At 37.8% G+C, this 16,873-nt stretch overlaps 1 protein-coding gene across 1 annotated transcript in view; it reads right to left on the bottom strand.

The window, feature by feature from the left end:
- Positions 1–16,873, bottom strand: part of mvb12bb (multivesicular body subunit 12Bb) — a 160,698-nt gene that overhangs the window by 142,914 nt on the left and 911 nt on the right. Inside the window, exon 2 of the mRNA XM_067412592.1 lies at positions 8,204–8,323. Coding sequence (XP_067268693.1) covers positions 8,204–8,314 — 111 coding nt within the window. The 5' untranslated portion in view covers positions 8,315–8,323. The remainder of the gene's footprint in view (positions 1–8,203; positions 8,324–16,873) is intronic.

Genomic DNA, 16,873 nt, shown 5'->3' with positions numbered 1-16,873 from the left:
ACGAGTGTGCAAAGCGGTGACGTCCTCAAGCGTTGAGAAACTCATGGCTATCGATCTCAGCTAATAGATATATGATCCAGAATCATGCGGAGGCTGAAATAAATTGAACAGGAGAAACAGCAACAGCAGGACGTCCGTCTCTGTGGTATGTATTGTATTTACTCGCAGTTTATGAGGACATGATTCGGTTTATGGACTATTGTATGCGACTAAACCGTAGCAGTAGCAAGCAAAATGGTTTTGCACGTCAGAATAGTGTAACGTTAATGGAGTCCGTTAGCGCATTTGAATGACGAAGCACGCGATCGTGTTGTTTACTGATGTTTACTCAGGCAACGGTATAGACATTTGAAGCAGTTTTACTCACTGGCTGCTTCCAAAGCAGGACCGAACCTTTATCGCTGGGACCGCTCCGTCAAAAACACACTACTTTGGTATGATTTGGTAAAGTCCTGACAGCAGTGACTGTAGAGATCCACTTTGCGACGCGACACAGGCGCACAAAAAATCCCCTGCCGCGGTAGTCGAGGCGTGGCTGTCTGCTTTGCGAGTGAGCGCGTGCATGGGGGTTCATGAGGTCACAGCAGGAGTCGCACTGTCACTGCTGAAAGTGGACGTGTCTTGCAGGGATGATGGCAGAAAGTGCATAGCCCAACTCGACCGCAGCAGAGAAAGCGATTTTAACTCCAGATATTCATTTTAACTCCATAATCTAAAAAGCCATGTCTGGAAGTATGTGGGATTTTGGTCGGTAGGAGGTAAAATTGTTGAGCCGCGAGATAAAGTTATATGCAAGCTATGTAATATACAGTTAGCATACCATGCCTCATTTTATTTAACGTTAAACAGAAACATTACTAAAATGTAGGGCTACTGTACTGGCTGAAGAGATATTGCATGAATAAAGGATAAATGAACAGCTTTCACTGGTGTGATTATTTACCATGTCAGTGAAAAGTTCCATGTTTACCACAGCACAGCTCGCTCGGAGCACTCAGTATGCTGTAAAACTTCAATTAATATTAATAATATTTGTTTTAATCACTGAATGAAGCCTGCTATATTTGGGAAAGAGTCGCGAGTCTCGCAACCTTAAATTGCTTGCACAAAACTCTTGATCAGTTCATTTAAACCGTTATACGCAGAGAGGGCCAGAGAGAGGGAGAGAGAGGTCTGCGCTCTGCGGTCTTGGCCATTAGTTAATTTATATATAATAAATATATATATATATAATAATAATTATATAATTTATAATAACAATCTACTTGTTTTTGTGTAAGTAATACGTTGTCAAATATGTATAAACTTAAATAGACTACCTATACAAGTAGTTAATGTCTCTTTGTATTAATTTAATCTGTTATTGACGTAATGCGCGTCATTGATAAAATGCGCGCCCTTGATAAAATGCGCGGCCAGATGTTTGAATATTTGTGTTTGTTTTAGAGGGAATATTCGAACGTCATTTGTGAGCAATTTTGACAGCCCTACTAGTCACGCGCGCGCGCACCCTACCGGGAGAAGAGCCCATATGGCCCATACAAGGACCTTCCGCTCTATTAACGTCAAGTCGAGCCATACTCGAAAAAAACTCTCCGAAACTTGAGAAAAACTGGAAGGAGTATTTTCGACACAGAAATACTCCATCAAACATCCAACATTAATTTTTGAAACTTTGTCTATGTTTAGGATGGGAATCCAAGTCTTTATGAGTGTAAAAAGCTCAGTATGTATGAAACAGCATCCCCCCCCCCCCCCCCTTTAATATTTGGTTGTGTTAAGGCTGTTACTAAATAAACCATCTTGTTCACATAAAGTGAAAGTGTTGCATGATGCTGGATACTCAATTAGCCTACTGTTAGAAGCTGTGACAATAATGCAGAATGGTCAAAATTCAAACACTTGCTAAAACTAGCTACTGGAAATTAGAAATATCTATCTTTTGTATATATTTGGTTGTAAAAAAAAAAGGCTGCAAAACAAAAAACAAGACAAATAATTGCTGTTTGATGCTGTTGATAGTCAGAGTACAAATTATTAAAAGTTCAGAACACTTGCTAAAGCTAGCAGCTAAAAACAAACACATCATTTAAGCTTATTTTATATTTGGTTGTGCATACATTTGAAAAATGTGCATTGGTGAAAACAAAGTGAGATAGTTGCATTGATTGACAAAAGCTAATGATTTCAAATGATCTTAGTTCGAACACTTGCTAAAGCTAGCAGTTAAAAAGCAAACACACTGTTTGAGTTTATTTTATATTTGGTTGCATACCATTTGTAAAAAATAAATAGGCCTAAGCATGTTCATTTGTGCAAACAAAATGAGATAGTTGTGTTGATTGACAAAAGCTAATAATTTCAAATTGTCTTAGATCGAACATTTGCTAAAGCTAGCAGCTAATAAACAAAAAAATTAAAATTGAAAGATAACTTTTTTTATATGAGGTTGTTTAAGAGCTGTTAATATGTTGGATATATGAGCACTGTAAGGAGCTATTGATAATCAGTGTAGAATTGTCAAACCTCAGAAAACGATCTTAAAAACAACTAACATATCTCCCATACAGAAATGTAATATATGTACATATATGTCCCTATATCCGAGTAGTGATGTCATATATGTTTCATATAAGGCAATACATTATTAGCGCATATATACATTCTCACGATATATGAAGATATAGGTTTATACCATGTATGAAATACCCATAGAATAATTCTTATATATACATATATTAAAATTATTTATATGATGATTTTTTATATGGTACTGTATGTTAATGCCATATATGTAAACAATATATGTCAAATTTATACATGTAAGTTTATTTAAACATAATATATGCAAACATTAAGTATGCTTGTATAGGATTTTATATGGATTAATATAGTGGTGTTTGAATCTTGGCATTTCATAATTTGGTTTTGGTTCAGGCTTCGGCCATTAAAAGCTCCATGTGTGTTTTTCTCCCCGTTGTAAGTGTACAGTTTGAGCATTCGCTTGGTCTCGTGTGAGCATCTAGTTTTGCTTGGGCAGTATACACTCTTTTGTCCATGTGTTTAGGGTTGTTTGTTTAGCATGCGGCTTGTGCTCATCATTAGGCAAGGCGTGTACTTTCATGTTTTGTTCTAGCATGTAACGGTTACTCTGGTACATGGGTGACATTTTTCATCCTGTCCTCTAGAGGGCAACAAATGGAGGAAGTGGTTTTAAGGTTACGAGTAGCATAGAGGAGAGGCATGGCAATGGAGCATGTGTGAAAATGCCTGGAATCACATTGTGTTCGAGAGTTAAGTGAATTGTACATTCTAATGCTTTACAATCTTGTTCAAATGCACATTTTTATGTACCATAAAAATGTTAATTCATAGTGTTTGGAAGTTTGCAGAGAAGCTCGCAGAGGACTCTGTTATGGGGCTTGAGTGCACTGATACCTACTTCTGACCTGTGTTGGATTGTGCCAGTGCCTAATCTAGGATTTAGGATTGTATATCTTCATTGCCTGCTGGGACTGGGACTTCTACAACACTCATATAAGAGACTTGCATTGCAGACTGTATATCCTTTTCCCTTTACGCCATTTTGAATTGTTTGGTACTGTTTTTTGTTTGTGTATCACTGGTATTTTGGGTTTGGAATTGATTTACTGTTTATTTGTTTACTTATAGTGTTGAGCTTTGATATTCACAATGCTGTCTTGGATTTCCATCCATGTGCTAATTGTTACTATGTTATCTCATTCAGTGGTTAAATAGATACAATTTATTTTTACTCCCTCATTGAGAATCTTACAGTTAGTTTGAACACAAACTATTGGCAAAAGTGAATTCCCGTTTTTTTGAGGATTTTTTATTGTATAAAAACTAAGGCGAGCCAGTTACAAGCATGAAGGGGTTTGATTGTTTCGATTGTTTATTTTTGAAGTCTAATAAAAAGCCCATTGACCTCTGCACCCTTGAGTCCTTCATCTCTTGCCTCGCCTGACAATAAGTAACATTATAAATATTTTATATTTTAAATTTTATTTGTTTTATACATAGTATAGATTTTAAGAGTCTACGAAATTTGACAGTGATAATGATTTGTCACATATATAATTTAAACATATATAATATGTGAACTAAAGATATATGTCAATATATGGAATTTCTGATGCTGTGCATATATGTGCATTTATGTTTTTACTCTATATGAGCATATTAGGATATTTCATTATGAGACCTATATGTCAAAATATGCATTATACATACATTAACATATATAATATATGGGATACATTTATATGTCAATATATGGAATTGTTCCAATTTCTAATATGTTTCATATATGTTTTTACTTTATATATCACATATATCGCATATATTGATATTTCATATATAGACATATATTACATTTCCGTATGGGCTATCAGTTTTTGTTTAAATCTGTTTGTTTGAAAGCTGTTAAATGACGGTTGATAATCAGAGTTTAATACAGTCAAAGCTTTAAGAAAACTAGCTACTAAATATCAAATCTTTCAATTGTCTTATATATTTTGTTGTAAGGTTGTTAATAAATAAATGTGTTTGTTTGTGCAAACAAAGTGTAACAGTTGCATCCTGCTGTGTGTGACGGAGGGAAAGGCCAAGCGGAACAGGGCCTCTGAGAACACGGTGGTGCCATGTGGCGTACACCGGATCCTCAGTGCCAGTGGGCAGAGCCCCAGCACCGTGCCAACCCACAGACAACCCGCCGGAGACGGCAACAGTTGGGGGACTGGTGGGTGGGGCGGGAAGTGAGAGAGAGAAGAAAGAAAACGGAGGGAGAAGAGGAAAGTGGAGAGGAAGAACTCAAGCTGCCCGTAAGCTTAACGCAGGGTTGTTTTATACAGTGTTTGCTTTGTGCTTTGTTTTATTCACAAAACTTCCCCACTCTCTTTCCGCCCTGGTTCTTTTCTCAGTCTTTTTGAGGCACACCCACATACACAACAGATACACACACACACACACACACACACACACACACACACACACACACACACACACACACACACACACACACACACACACACACACACACACACACACACAAACACACAAACATTTTCCTAGAGGCCATTGATACTGTTGTCCTAGTTTCCCCTCTCAGCGCTCTGGGATTGCTGAGAGTTGCAGAAGCGCTGGAGAACCAGCCACCCTTGTGTTAGTGCCATCTGAGTCCTAAACAAACACAGGGCACTGGTGCCAAACTCTGTTGGAGGCCTCATCTGAAAGAGTTGTTAAAATCTATCCTCAGGATATAAGGATTCACAGCTCAGAGCCGGCCAGAGGAAGAGACGAAATAAACCAAACCTTGTCAATAAATAATGTTTGTGCCTTTAGGGAAGGGAAGGAAATAAAAACACAATTTCTACTTTTTAAATATTTAATTTTTTGTAAAACTGTCATTTTACACAGTATAATACGGCTCGAGTTGGAAACTGAATGCAGATGTATTTATGACGAACTATCCAGAATATTAACCACAAAAAAACAAGAACTTACCAATTAACACTGAAAAATGCCTGATATAGGATAATGGAAACCTGAGGGCTTGAATGAACTGAAGATAAAGGGCAGACAAACTAGATGGCATGGCAAACAAAAGACACCCAGTCACAGAGCACAACTATCAACTTAACTAGGCTTTACCAAACAAATTAACCTATGACAATACTTGGCTGCATTTAACTCCACTTTTAGACACTCGCAAAGCAATTCACCTCGGGAGAATCCCTACCGCAACTGTGGAGTGCATTCGACTTCATCAAAAGGGGAAGGTAAGTTTATTTGGACAGACCCTCCACCCCTCGATTTTGACAAAGGGAGAGAGTCTACTCATGTACACTTCAGGGAGATCCATAGACCACAATGCAACATGATTGTGACCTCACAGCAGACTGCGCTTAATTTACTCCCACCTCGCACAACTCTAGTGTACGATATCAATTATTTTGACATTTAACTGCTTAATACTTGTAGCTACTAAAACTCCCCTTTATTGACAGAATTTTCCAGGTTTCTGTATTAGCTTTCTGGGGGCTATTATGCATATTCTGAAAGAATACATACCGTATTTCCTCAAATAAAAGCCTGTAGTCAATTAAACATCGGGCCTTTGATAGTGGCCGGGGGCGTGGTCAGCACAAACAAATAGAGGCCGGTCTCAAATAAAGGCAGGGGGAAAAGGTGTGGATAATCTCCTAAATGCCGTTAATTTAATGTGCATTCAAGTTCATCGTAATGTTCAGGGTTGAGCCGTGACGGCTGACCCACATCAAGATGGAGTGAAACCATCCTGATGCCACGCGCCCCAATGCGACATCTGTGAAAATGCCGTGTCAGGCAGGCTACAAACATCAATATTCACAATGCGTGCATCTTAATCAGCTCCCTAGTTCAGTAGTCAGCGCACTGATCAGGGAGTCAGTCCATTGACTTACCGGTATGTCCTGATCAGTGCCCTGACTACTGAACTAGGGAGCTGATTATGACACACCTAATATTAGCCTCTTGTCTCTTTTATCTCGTCTTAAAGGTGGTTGCACACAAGCCTCGAAGCTCAGCTCCGCGCGGCGCCGCGTCTCACGCCTTGTTTATACTTTCGCCTGTCTCCACGGCACGAGCCTCCGCTGACTGCGTGCGCTCCTCCCCAAACGGACGAGGCGTTTATACTTGACGCGCTCGCCCTTGTGCTATTCTTTGAAACAACAGAGGGCGACTCGGAGTAATTGTTCTATAAACCAACAGGGAAAAGCATCGAGAAGAAGTGGGCTAATGTACACAGGTGATGATATTTATTTTTGTACATTTCAACAAAAACCACACCACAAAAGAATCGTGTAAAACTCAATAAACCTTGGCTTGATATTATTAGCCTACTTGTGACATGAGAACAAAATATGCACTAAATTAACGATCTTTTAAATATTTCCTAATTTCACTAACCTTTAGTGTCGTGATTTACTTATTTATTTGATTAAACCTGGATCTTTATTTAAAATGGCTTATTTCTGCTTTTGTAGGCTCATTCAGTAAGTATAAGCACCTAATGTGCAAACTGGGTGCTTGTGTGATGAGACGTCATTTTCGGCTAGATTTGCAGAGAACTTGTTCATCTTCGGATGCGGAGCTGCGCGCGGAGTTACAAAAAATGTTGTTGTATGGTGATATTTTTGCAAATGTTTCTTAAATAAATCAATGATATTTGTCCACTGGAACGATCACTTTAAATTGAAAATGGTTTACTTTAAGCAGTTATATTTTAAACAGATGGAATTAGAAATACAGGCCTGCGCCTAAAAACTAAAAAGGCCCCGGTCTTTATTTGAGGAATTACGGTAATCTCTGTATCAAAACACAGACGAAAAAGAAGCAGAAACAAGCGATAACATATGTAAGCAGAAGCATAATGTAAAATAAAGATATCATCAACACTAAACATCATATAAATCAAAACTGCCTAACACTACGGAATGAAATGTTGACCCAGGACAAGCTATAGAACTGTGCAAGCTTTTGGGGTGTGTCAAATGACCTTAGGGTAAGTAATTAATGAGAGAATTTTCATTATTGGGTGAACTAACCCTTTGAATATCCAAAACCACAACACACTCTAAGATCTGTTAAATGTTAGTTACCTTACAATGTAAAAAAAATAAATAATTACACACACACACGCACGCACGCACGCACGCACACACACACACACACACACACACACACACACACACACACACACACACACACACACACACACACACACACACACACACACACACACACAGGTATAAGGGTATGTTTCTGCGTACTTTTTCTTTTTCTATGATTCTGCTACAATAAAAAAACTAAAAAAACTTTTTATTGCACAATAATACTATAAAATGTTGCTTTTGGAAGTACAAAAAGATTGATTACTGTTTAATTTACTGCAAAGATTCATATTATTTTTAACAAGACAATTATTATACAGTTCAGTATAATAAGTGATCAAATAAGTAAAATATGGTAATTTTTAAATAAACAGTAAAAACAAAAAATTAAAAGGACATTCCCAGATGTCTCTGCATCCCAGATTACATTTGATTATTATTTAAATACTTAAATTTCATATTCACATTCCTATTTTGAGATTGTAGGTTCTAAATCATATAATGTATATTTTTGCCAACTGCAAACTCACAACATAGTAGTCAGCTGGAGCTTCTTTCTTGGATGCCAGCACACCAATATCAGAGATGGATTCAGGCTGTAGCTCTGTTTTAGCACTGGAGATGTTCTGAAGATCTGCCATGCTTGCTGGCTGTGCAAGAGAAATAAAAGTTACAATAATGCACACACTTAAAATAGTTTATTTTTATAGCAAAAAAACTTCTCACACATCTCACTAGCACACAGTGTTGGGCATAAATAAAGACTACAATAAAGAAAGACTGCAAAATAATTCAGAGCTGTTTACACGGTGTACATTTTTTTATCACAGGAGTAAACATTAAAAACGCTGCCAATTTTCACAATGTTGTTCCAATGTCAGTAGTAGCCTAAATTAACAATGTTTCCTTGTTCTCTGTGTTACCTGGATTAGGAAATGTATGTTTATTTGTTGTTTTGTTTCAGGGGTTTGCTGGAACTGACAGAACAGTAGCTTCTACGTTTGGTCAAAAACACTGTTCGTGGTCATCCAATTTGAAATGTTGACTACAAACACAGATGTTTTTCAGATTTTGTTGCGGTGTTCTCTCTGTATTTACGATGCTTTGTAAGCTTTAGCACCTGCCTCCAACGCATTGGATCCTTTACTGGAAACCGGAAATAATTGACTCCCGCTAAATGTTTACTCTTTGAATTCTTGCACCCGGAAACACTACAAGTGTACATCATTATGACTAAAAGTTTGCTAAGAAGCATTTCCTACAAAAGGAAGGTGGTTTTTGACTATGGTAAGTGTAGTCATAGCAGACTGGTGGGAGTGGCTTTAAATGGCAACATGCCCAGTGCATTATGGGTGTTGATGTTTCCCTGCCTATATGGCAAAAGGGAATTGAGAACTTTTTTTCTCAATTCACTAATTTCTGAATTCTCAGCACTGATTTATTTATTTATTTTTACTATAAAAGCAGCCACATTCCTTAAATGCAGTGTCTATTTAAACCAAGTTTAAAATAGCACACCTTGTTGGCAAGCGATATTTACACTAGCTCCGCCCAACAATGCCTGGCTGGACACTGGCTGGACCAAGTTTACAAAAGACATGCATATTTATATGTCTTCAGTGGTGTAGTCAGTGGAGCGTAAGGCTCATTGAAACCTAAGTTTTGATGCAATCAACTCGGGTTCCAATCTGCCTTTTGCAGAGTTCGCTCTTCTCCTTTTTCCTATCACACATCACATCGGAAAGGCATTTACTTTCAAAAAAAAATTCAGAACATTTTCTAAAAGTGTAAATAAATAAGTGCCTAACACAATATTTTATAATATTAAAAGTAGGCCTATTTATTGGGTAGGGTAAAGGGGTGGGTGTTTTTTTCCCATTAAGACAGCATCCATTTAATAATTTTAATAAATATAATCATTTACACTATGTTATTATTGCATCCTTCCTGTTAATGTATAGCAATACTGACGTGCAAATAGTATGTATCTGCCCAAAAAATCATATAAAATCCAATAAATAGCATCTAATTACTATTTACACATATTGCAAAGAACTGTTACTTTTATATGGTGTAAATAGAATATTTTCACTTAGTGTAAATAGCAATTATCGCTAAGAAAACATGCTATTTTCACTTAGTGCAAATAGAATCTAGTTGCTATTTACACTTGGTGCATCCTGTCAATGTAAATAGTATGTATCTAGTATGTATCTGCCAAGATAAACACAAAGGCATCAGCTCCAGGAGGTTAATAAAGCCCTTCTGAAGCAAAGTGATGCGTTTGTGTAAGAAAAAAAACATCCATATTTAAAACTTTACAAACTGTAATCTCTAACTTCCGCTACCTATCATATGGGTGTTCACTACATACTGGCGTTATGTATGTGTGACTGTATGACGTAGAACACAGGTGTAGTGTAAGTTCCGGTGACGAATACGGAAGAGCCGAGGATAGAGCAAAACAAAACTTGGTTCTTGCAAGAACTAGCATATTCCCACCGGAGCGTACTCTGCTGGAACGCCAGTCTCTCCTGAACCTGCATTCGACAGCTAGAGTAAGTTAGAGATTACAGTTTGTAAAGTTTTAAATATGGATACTCGTCTTTCACAAACGCATCGCTTCACTTCAGCGGGCCTTTATTAACCCCAGGAGCCGCGTGGAGCACTTATATGATGGACAAATGCACTTTAATGGACAAAAAAACGAGGGGCCCGATTTTATTCGTCTGAAAAAAGAATATCATATACACCTAGGATGACTGTAAATCATGGACTAATTAAAATTTTTAGGTGAACTATCTCTTTTTATTTTGATATTAATACATTCTTTAAAGTATATTCTTTTTGTATTTCTAAGCCTTTGCCTTTCTGCCTGGCGTAACTAGATGGCATTGTCAATCAGCGCTCAATGCTCTAGGCCAGAGATCCTCAAATCTGGCCGACAAGATCCACTTTCCTGCAGAATTTAGCTCTAACCCTAATCAAACACACCTGAACAGGCTAATCAATGTCTTCAGGATCATAGATATCCATAACAAAGGCTAGATGTCTCGTACGCGCTGTTGGCCAATGGAGGTCCCTGTCCGCAACCAGCGGCCATCTTGTCACAGGCAGCTCGCTCACTCGTAACAGTGCGTTTTAATGGTGCATGTACTTTTAAATAACCATAACTTGCTCAAATTTCAACCGATTCTCAAACTGTTTCGTTTGTTATAAACGTCAGAGATGTAGTTATGCCACTACATACTTATGAATAATTATAACCATGAACTTCAATATGAAAATAACATTGAACAGAACAGATAGGTGCAATGAATATGTACACACACAAGGTATTTATGTTAAATCTAAAGGCTACTAAAACTGTGCAAATATTATATATATATATATATATATATATATATATATATATATATATATATATATATATATATATATATATATATATATATATATATATATATATATATATATATATATATACAGTCTTGTTCAAAATAATAGCAGTACAATGTGACTAACCAGAATAATCAAGGTTTTTAGTATATTTTTTATTGCTACGTGGCAAACAAGTTACCAGTAGGTTCAGTAGATTGTCAGAAAACAAACAAGACCCAGCATTCATGATATGCACGCTCTTAAGGCTGTGCAATTGGGCAATTAGTTGAATTAGTTGAAAGGGGTGTGTTCAAAAAAATAGCAGAGTCTACCTTTGACTGTACAAACTCAAAACTATTTTGTACAAACATTTTTTTTTTTTTTTTCTGGGATTTAGCAATCCTGTGAATCACTAAACTAATATTTAGTTGTATGACCACAGTTTTTTAAAACTGCTTGACATCTGTGTGGCATGGAGTCAACCAACTTGTGGCACCTCTCAGCTGTTATTCCACTCCATGATTCTTTAACAACATTCCACAATTCATTCACATTTCTTGGTTTTGCTTCAGAAACAGCATTTTTGATATCACCCCACAAGTTCTCAATTGGATTAAGGTCTGGAGATTGGGCTGGCCACTCCATAACATTAATTTTGTTGGTTTGGAACCAAGACTTTGCCCGTTTACTAGTGTGTTTTTGGTCATTGTCTTGTTGAAACAACCGTTTCAAGGGCATGTCCTCTTCAGCATAGGGCAACATGACCTCTTCAAGTATTTTAACATATGCAAACTGATCCATGATCCCTGGTATGCGATAAATAGGCCCAACACCATAGTAGGAGAAACATGCCCATATCATGATGCTTGCACCTCCATGCTTCACTGTCTTCACTGTGTACTGTGGCTTGAATTCAGAGTTTGGGGGTCGTCTCACAAACTGCCTGTGGCCCTTGGACCCAAAAAGAACAATTTTACTCTCATCAGTCCACAAAATGTTCCTCCATTTCTCTTTAGGCCAGTTGATGTGTTCTTTGGCAAATTGTAACCTCTTCTGCACATGCCTTTTTTTTAACAGAGGGACTTTGCGGGGGATTCTTGAAAATAGATTAGCTTCACACAGACGTCTTCTAACTGTCACAGTACTTACAGGTAACTCCAGACTGTCTTTGATCATCCTGGAGGTGATCATTGGCTGAGCCTTTGCCATTCTGGTTATTCTTCTATCCATTTTGATGGTTGTCTTCCATTTTCTTCCACGTCTCTCTGGTTTTGCTCTCCATTTTAAGGCATTGGAGATCATTTTAGCTGAACAGCCTATCATTTTTTGCACCTCTTTATAGGTTTTCCCCTCTCTAATCAACTTTTTAATCAAAGTACGCTGTTCTTCTGAACAATGTCTTGAACGACCCATTTTCCTTAGCTTTCAAATGCATGTTCAACAAGTGTTGGCTTCATCCTTAAATAGGGGCCACCTGATTCACACCTGTTTCTTCACAAAATTGATGACCTCAGTGATTGAATGCCACACTGCTATTTTTTTGAACACACCCCTTTCAACTAATTGCCCAATTGCACAGCCTTAAGAGCGTGCATATCATGAATGCTGGGTCTCATTTGTTTTCTGAGAATCTACTGAACCTACTGGTAACTTGTTTGCCACGTAGCAATAAAAAAATATACGAAAAACCTTGATTATTCTGGTTAGTCACATTGTACTGCTATTATTTTGAACAATACTGTATGTCGCACCGCACTCCACTTTATTCCTATGGGTGACATCAAGCGACTTCAACGCTTCAGTACAGCATTCCGGGAAGGCAGCGCTGCATTTGAACTCAGAAATGACGGGAAGCGGTACAACATCATGTATAACGTTACACTAGTCTGACGTGCAAAACCGTTTTTCTTGATACTGCTAAGGTTTAGTCGCATACAATAGTCCATAAACCGAATCATGTCCTCATAAACTGCGAGTAAACACACACAAATGTTGACAGGCCACTAAATACAGTACATACCACAGAGACGGACGTCCTGCTGTTGTTGCTTCCCCTGTTCAATTTATTTCAGCCTCTGGATCTGATTCTGGATCATATATGTATTAGGTGAATCTGATTGATAGCTATTCTATGCTTTATTTAGGGTAGCGTTTTCTTCTCCATGCTTGAGGACGTCACCACTTTGTGCGCACTCGTCATTCTCGATATACGCCTCCAGCCGCTCGTTTTTCTTTTTTTTCGGCCTTTAAAGCATCCAGATTTGTAGCCATGTTAATAACGTTTGTAAGAAACCAAACCATTTGTAAATCCGTCAAGATTTCAGCGAGATAAGAGTATTTATGTTCATACAGATCCCTCATCTTACATCAGGTTCCACAGAGCCCGACAGAAAGCTTGCCTATGACAAGATGGCCGCCGGTGATGATGATGGTGACTCCGCCGTAAGACATCTAGCCTTTATTATGGATATTTATGTTCAGGATCCTCAAAAAAAATCACAGGTGGGTTTGTTTAATCAGGGTTGGAGCTAAACTCTGCAACGCATTGGCCCTCCAGGGTAAGATTTGTGGAACCCTACTCTAGACCTACAGTATTAAAAAAAAATAGGTTTGGCAGACAAAGAACATAGACCAATACACATGCACAGATGCAAACAAAGATATAAAGATATCCAAAAATGAACTCTCTGATAAAGGCTTTTCAGTACTGGACTGAGCTCTCAGTGTCAGTAAGCTGAATGATAGTCATTGTACTAATAGCTAGGCGTATGAGTCTCCTAAAACCAGAGAAACAATCATACAGCAGGTCTCGTTTGTACACTAAATAAGCAGTGCAGACACAGACAATAATACTGCTGAGGGCCCAATTAGCAGGATAATTAATTACTGCAAACCTTTTTTCCCCTGTAATGAGCTCCAGATATATGGAGTGGGCTGACATTATGTTCTGAACTGTTTCAGATGAAATGGTTTTAGTGGCGGTTGTATATAAAGATGAGGGATCTTCATTCTCGCATTAAAGAGTGGGAGTAAACTTTTCACTGCGTAAATGCCACCAGCAAATCTCTGGAAATGAGGCAGTGCTTGCAATAGTTATGGCCACTTTCCTATTCTGTACCGTCTTATACATTTATTGAGATGTTAAAGCATTAAAGAATGCTGTTTAAAATGAATTTACTAAAAATGAATTGTGCCTGTTGACAATGTTATTTATTTGCTCACGCTTTCTGTGCAACTGTAGCACCCAAATCACTCAAATAATTGCACAAATCAGGTAAGTGTGCAAATGCATCCCCAAAATAAAAATAAAGACTGTAAATAAAATCTAAAAAGCTTTTTAAAATGGCAGAAATGTGATTGTCTTTACTGCACTATAATGTGCTAATTTACATAGTAAGGACATGTTTGCCCTAAAGATTTTATTGAAATGCTAATTGAAGGGGTAGTTTGCCCCAAAATGAAAATCATCATTTATTTCTTTGGAACACAAAAGAAGATATTTTGAAAAATGGCAGTGTTTTTCTCCCATATAATGAAAATCAATGGGGTCCAACATTTTTTCAGGTCTGGAATAACATAAGGGTGAGAAAATTATGACAGAATTGTAATTTGAGTAAACTACTACTTTACAGTGCAATTAAAGGGATAATTCACTTTAAAATGAAAATTCTGTCATCCTTTACTCACCCTCAAGTCGTTTCAAACCTGTATGAATTTCTTTCTTCAGCTGAACATAAGGGAAGATATTTTGATGAATGTCAGTAACCAAACAGTTAACTGGAGCCATTAACTTCCATAGTATTTTTTTTTCCCTACTATGGAAGTCAATAGCTCCAGTTAACTGTTGAATGGTGAGTAAAGGATGACAGAAGTTTCATTTTAAAGTGAACTATCCCTTTAAAGGGTTAGTTTATCCAAAAATGAAAATAAGCCCATGATTTACCCTCAAGTCATCCTAGGTGTATATGACATTCTTCTTTCAGATTTATACAGTCGGAGATATATTAAAAATGTCCGGGCTCTTCCAAGCTTTATAATATCAGTGAATGGCAAGTTCTTTTTTAAAGTCCTTAAAAGTGCATCTATCCATCATAAAAGGGCTCCACGTGGCTTTCTGGGTTAATAAAGACCTTCTGAAGTGAAGTAATGCGTTTGTGTAGAAAAATATCCATATTTAAAACTTTATAAAACTAAAATAACTAGCTTTCGGCAGAGAACCGTACAGAAGTCGACAAAAGAGTGACCCCAAACGCGATGTACAGGAGTACTGCAAGCTGTGACGCCTCTCGGGGATAGGGCAATAGGGTTGCATGATAAATCGCAATAAAATCGCACACGATCTGGCAGAGGCTGCGATAATTGCATGCGCAGCTTTTCAGTGCAGCATGGCTGTGATCAGTAGTTAACGCTGCTCCGCAAGCTGGAGGGCGCTCTCGCGCAGGGTACTCCAAGTATATGCCGCAGAAGTACGATAGCACACGTCATTCACGGAAATACATGTGGAAATCGTTATAGCTATAAACATCATACTATTGGTGAGCTGAATAAACATATTAAAACGCTTTGATTAAACATGACCAAATGCTTCTCATGTTTGGATGTTTGATGCATGTTGCTTTTTCAAATGCATGTTATAAGCAACTCAACCTAAAATTTTAACTATGGATATTTTTCTTTCACAAACACATCACTTCACTTCAAAAGGCATTTATTAACCCCCCGGAGCCGTGTGGAGCACTTTTATGATGGACATGCACTTTTATGGACTTCAAAACAGAACTCACATTTCTCTACCATTATAAAGCTGGGAAGAGCCAGGAAATTTGTTTTGTTAATAGAACTCCGACTGTACTCGTCTGAAAGAAGAATGTCATATACACCTAGGATGACTTGAGGGTGAGTAAATCATGGGCTAATTTTCATTTTTGGGTGAACTAACCCTTTAGAAAACAGCATTGCGGGTGGTTTATATACAATACGCAAGCTTTTTGTGTTAAAATGCCACACACAAACATGCCGCAACTGTCTATCTCATCTCTAAGACTAAGAACTAAACAGATAAATGTTGTGGTACACCTTTAAGGCTTTGAATGATAATAGGCCTACGTTAAGACCCAGTGGACCCAACACAAATGACCTGAGATGGAGTAGCAATACAAACATAATTAGGCTCCGCCAAGTGAAGTCTCTCTAAACAACAAGCCACGGCGATCAGATATTTTCTAGGAAATCTAGATCAATTGTTGTCTATTTTCGTCCCAAGATGCTTCAGCCTAATGTGTACGCATGGATCACCAAGGATTAGTGACTAGCCTATGTGGAGGGTCCTTTGCCCTTTTATTAAATTACGTTTAAAGCAACCTACTGGAGTAAATGACACAGTTATTGCATTCAATCTAAATGTTTACCGAATTTATTGCAATTATGGTTATTAAATCTACAGGATTTACTGAGGCAGTGGAGGGTCTGTGTATAAAAAGTCTGTCGGAGGGACTTATTTAGGAGAACCGAGGACGGCAAATTAGCTTATGGAGGGAGAATGATTTCTTTCTTGTGTTAATTTGTACACTAATCAATGCAGCCTTTTCCTAACTGTGCTGGGCTATTTGATTGTAAAGCAACTTTAATTGAAAAATGGAGGCCAGGCTGTCGAGACTGGGGGCGACTTTCTGTGGCACTAATGATGCACACTCATCTTATAGTGTCTTTATGTTAAAGATCAAAGAGAATGGAGCGGATCCAGCTTGCATTGCGACAGATGAAGTGGAATTAGTGAAAGCAACAGACCACACATTTGAGGACACCATCAAGCCACTGCC

Source organism: Pseudorasbora parva, chromosome 13 (assembly GCF_024679245.1).
Source record: "Pseudorasbora parva isolate DD20220531a chromosome 13, ASM2467924v1, whole genome shotgun sequence".
In the NCBI taxonomy this organism is placed as follows: domain Eukaryota; kingdom Metazoa; phylum Chordata; class Actinopteri; order Cypriniformes; family Gobionidae; genus Pseudorasbora; species Pseudorasbora parva.
Note: the sequence above shows the minus strand (reverse complement) of the source record. Positions and strands in the feature narration are given on the sequence as shown.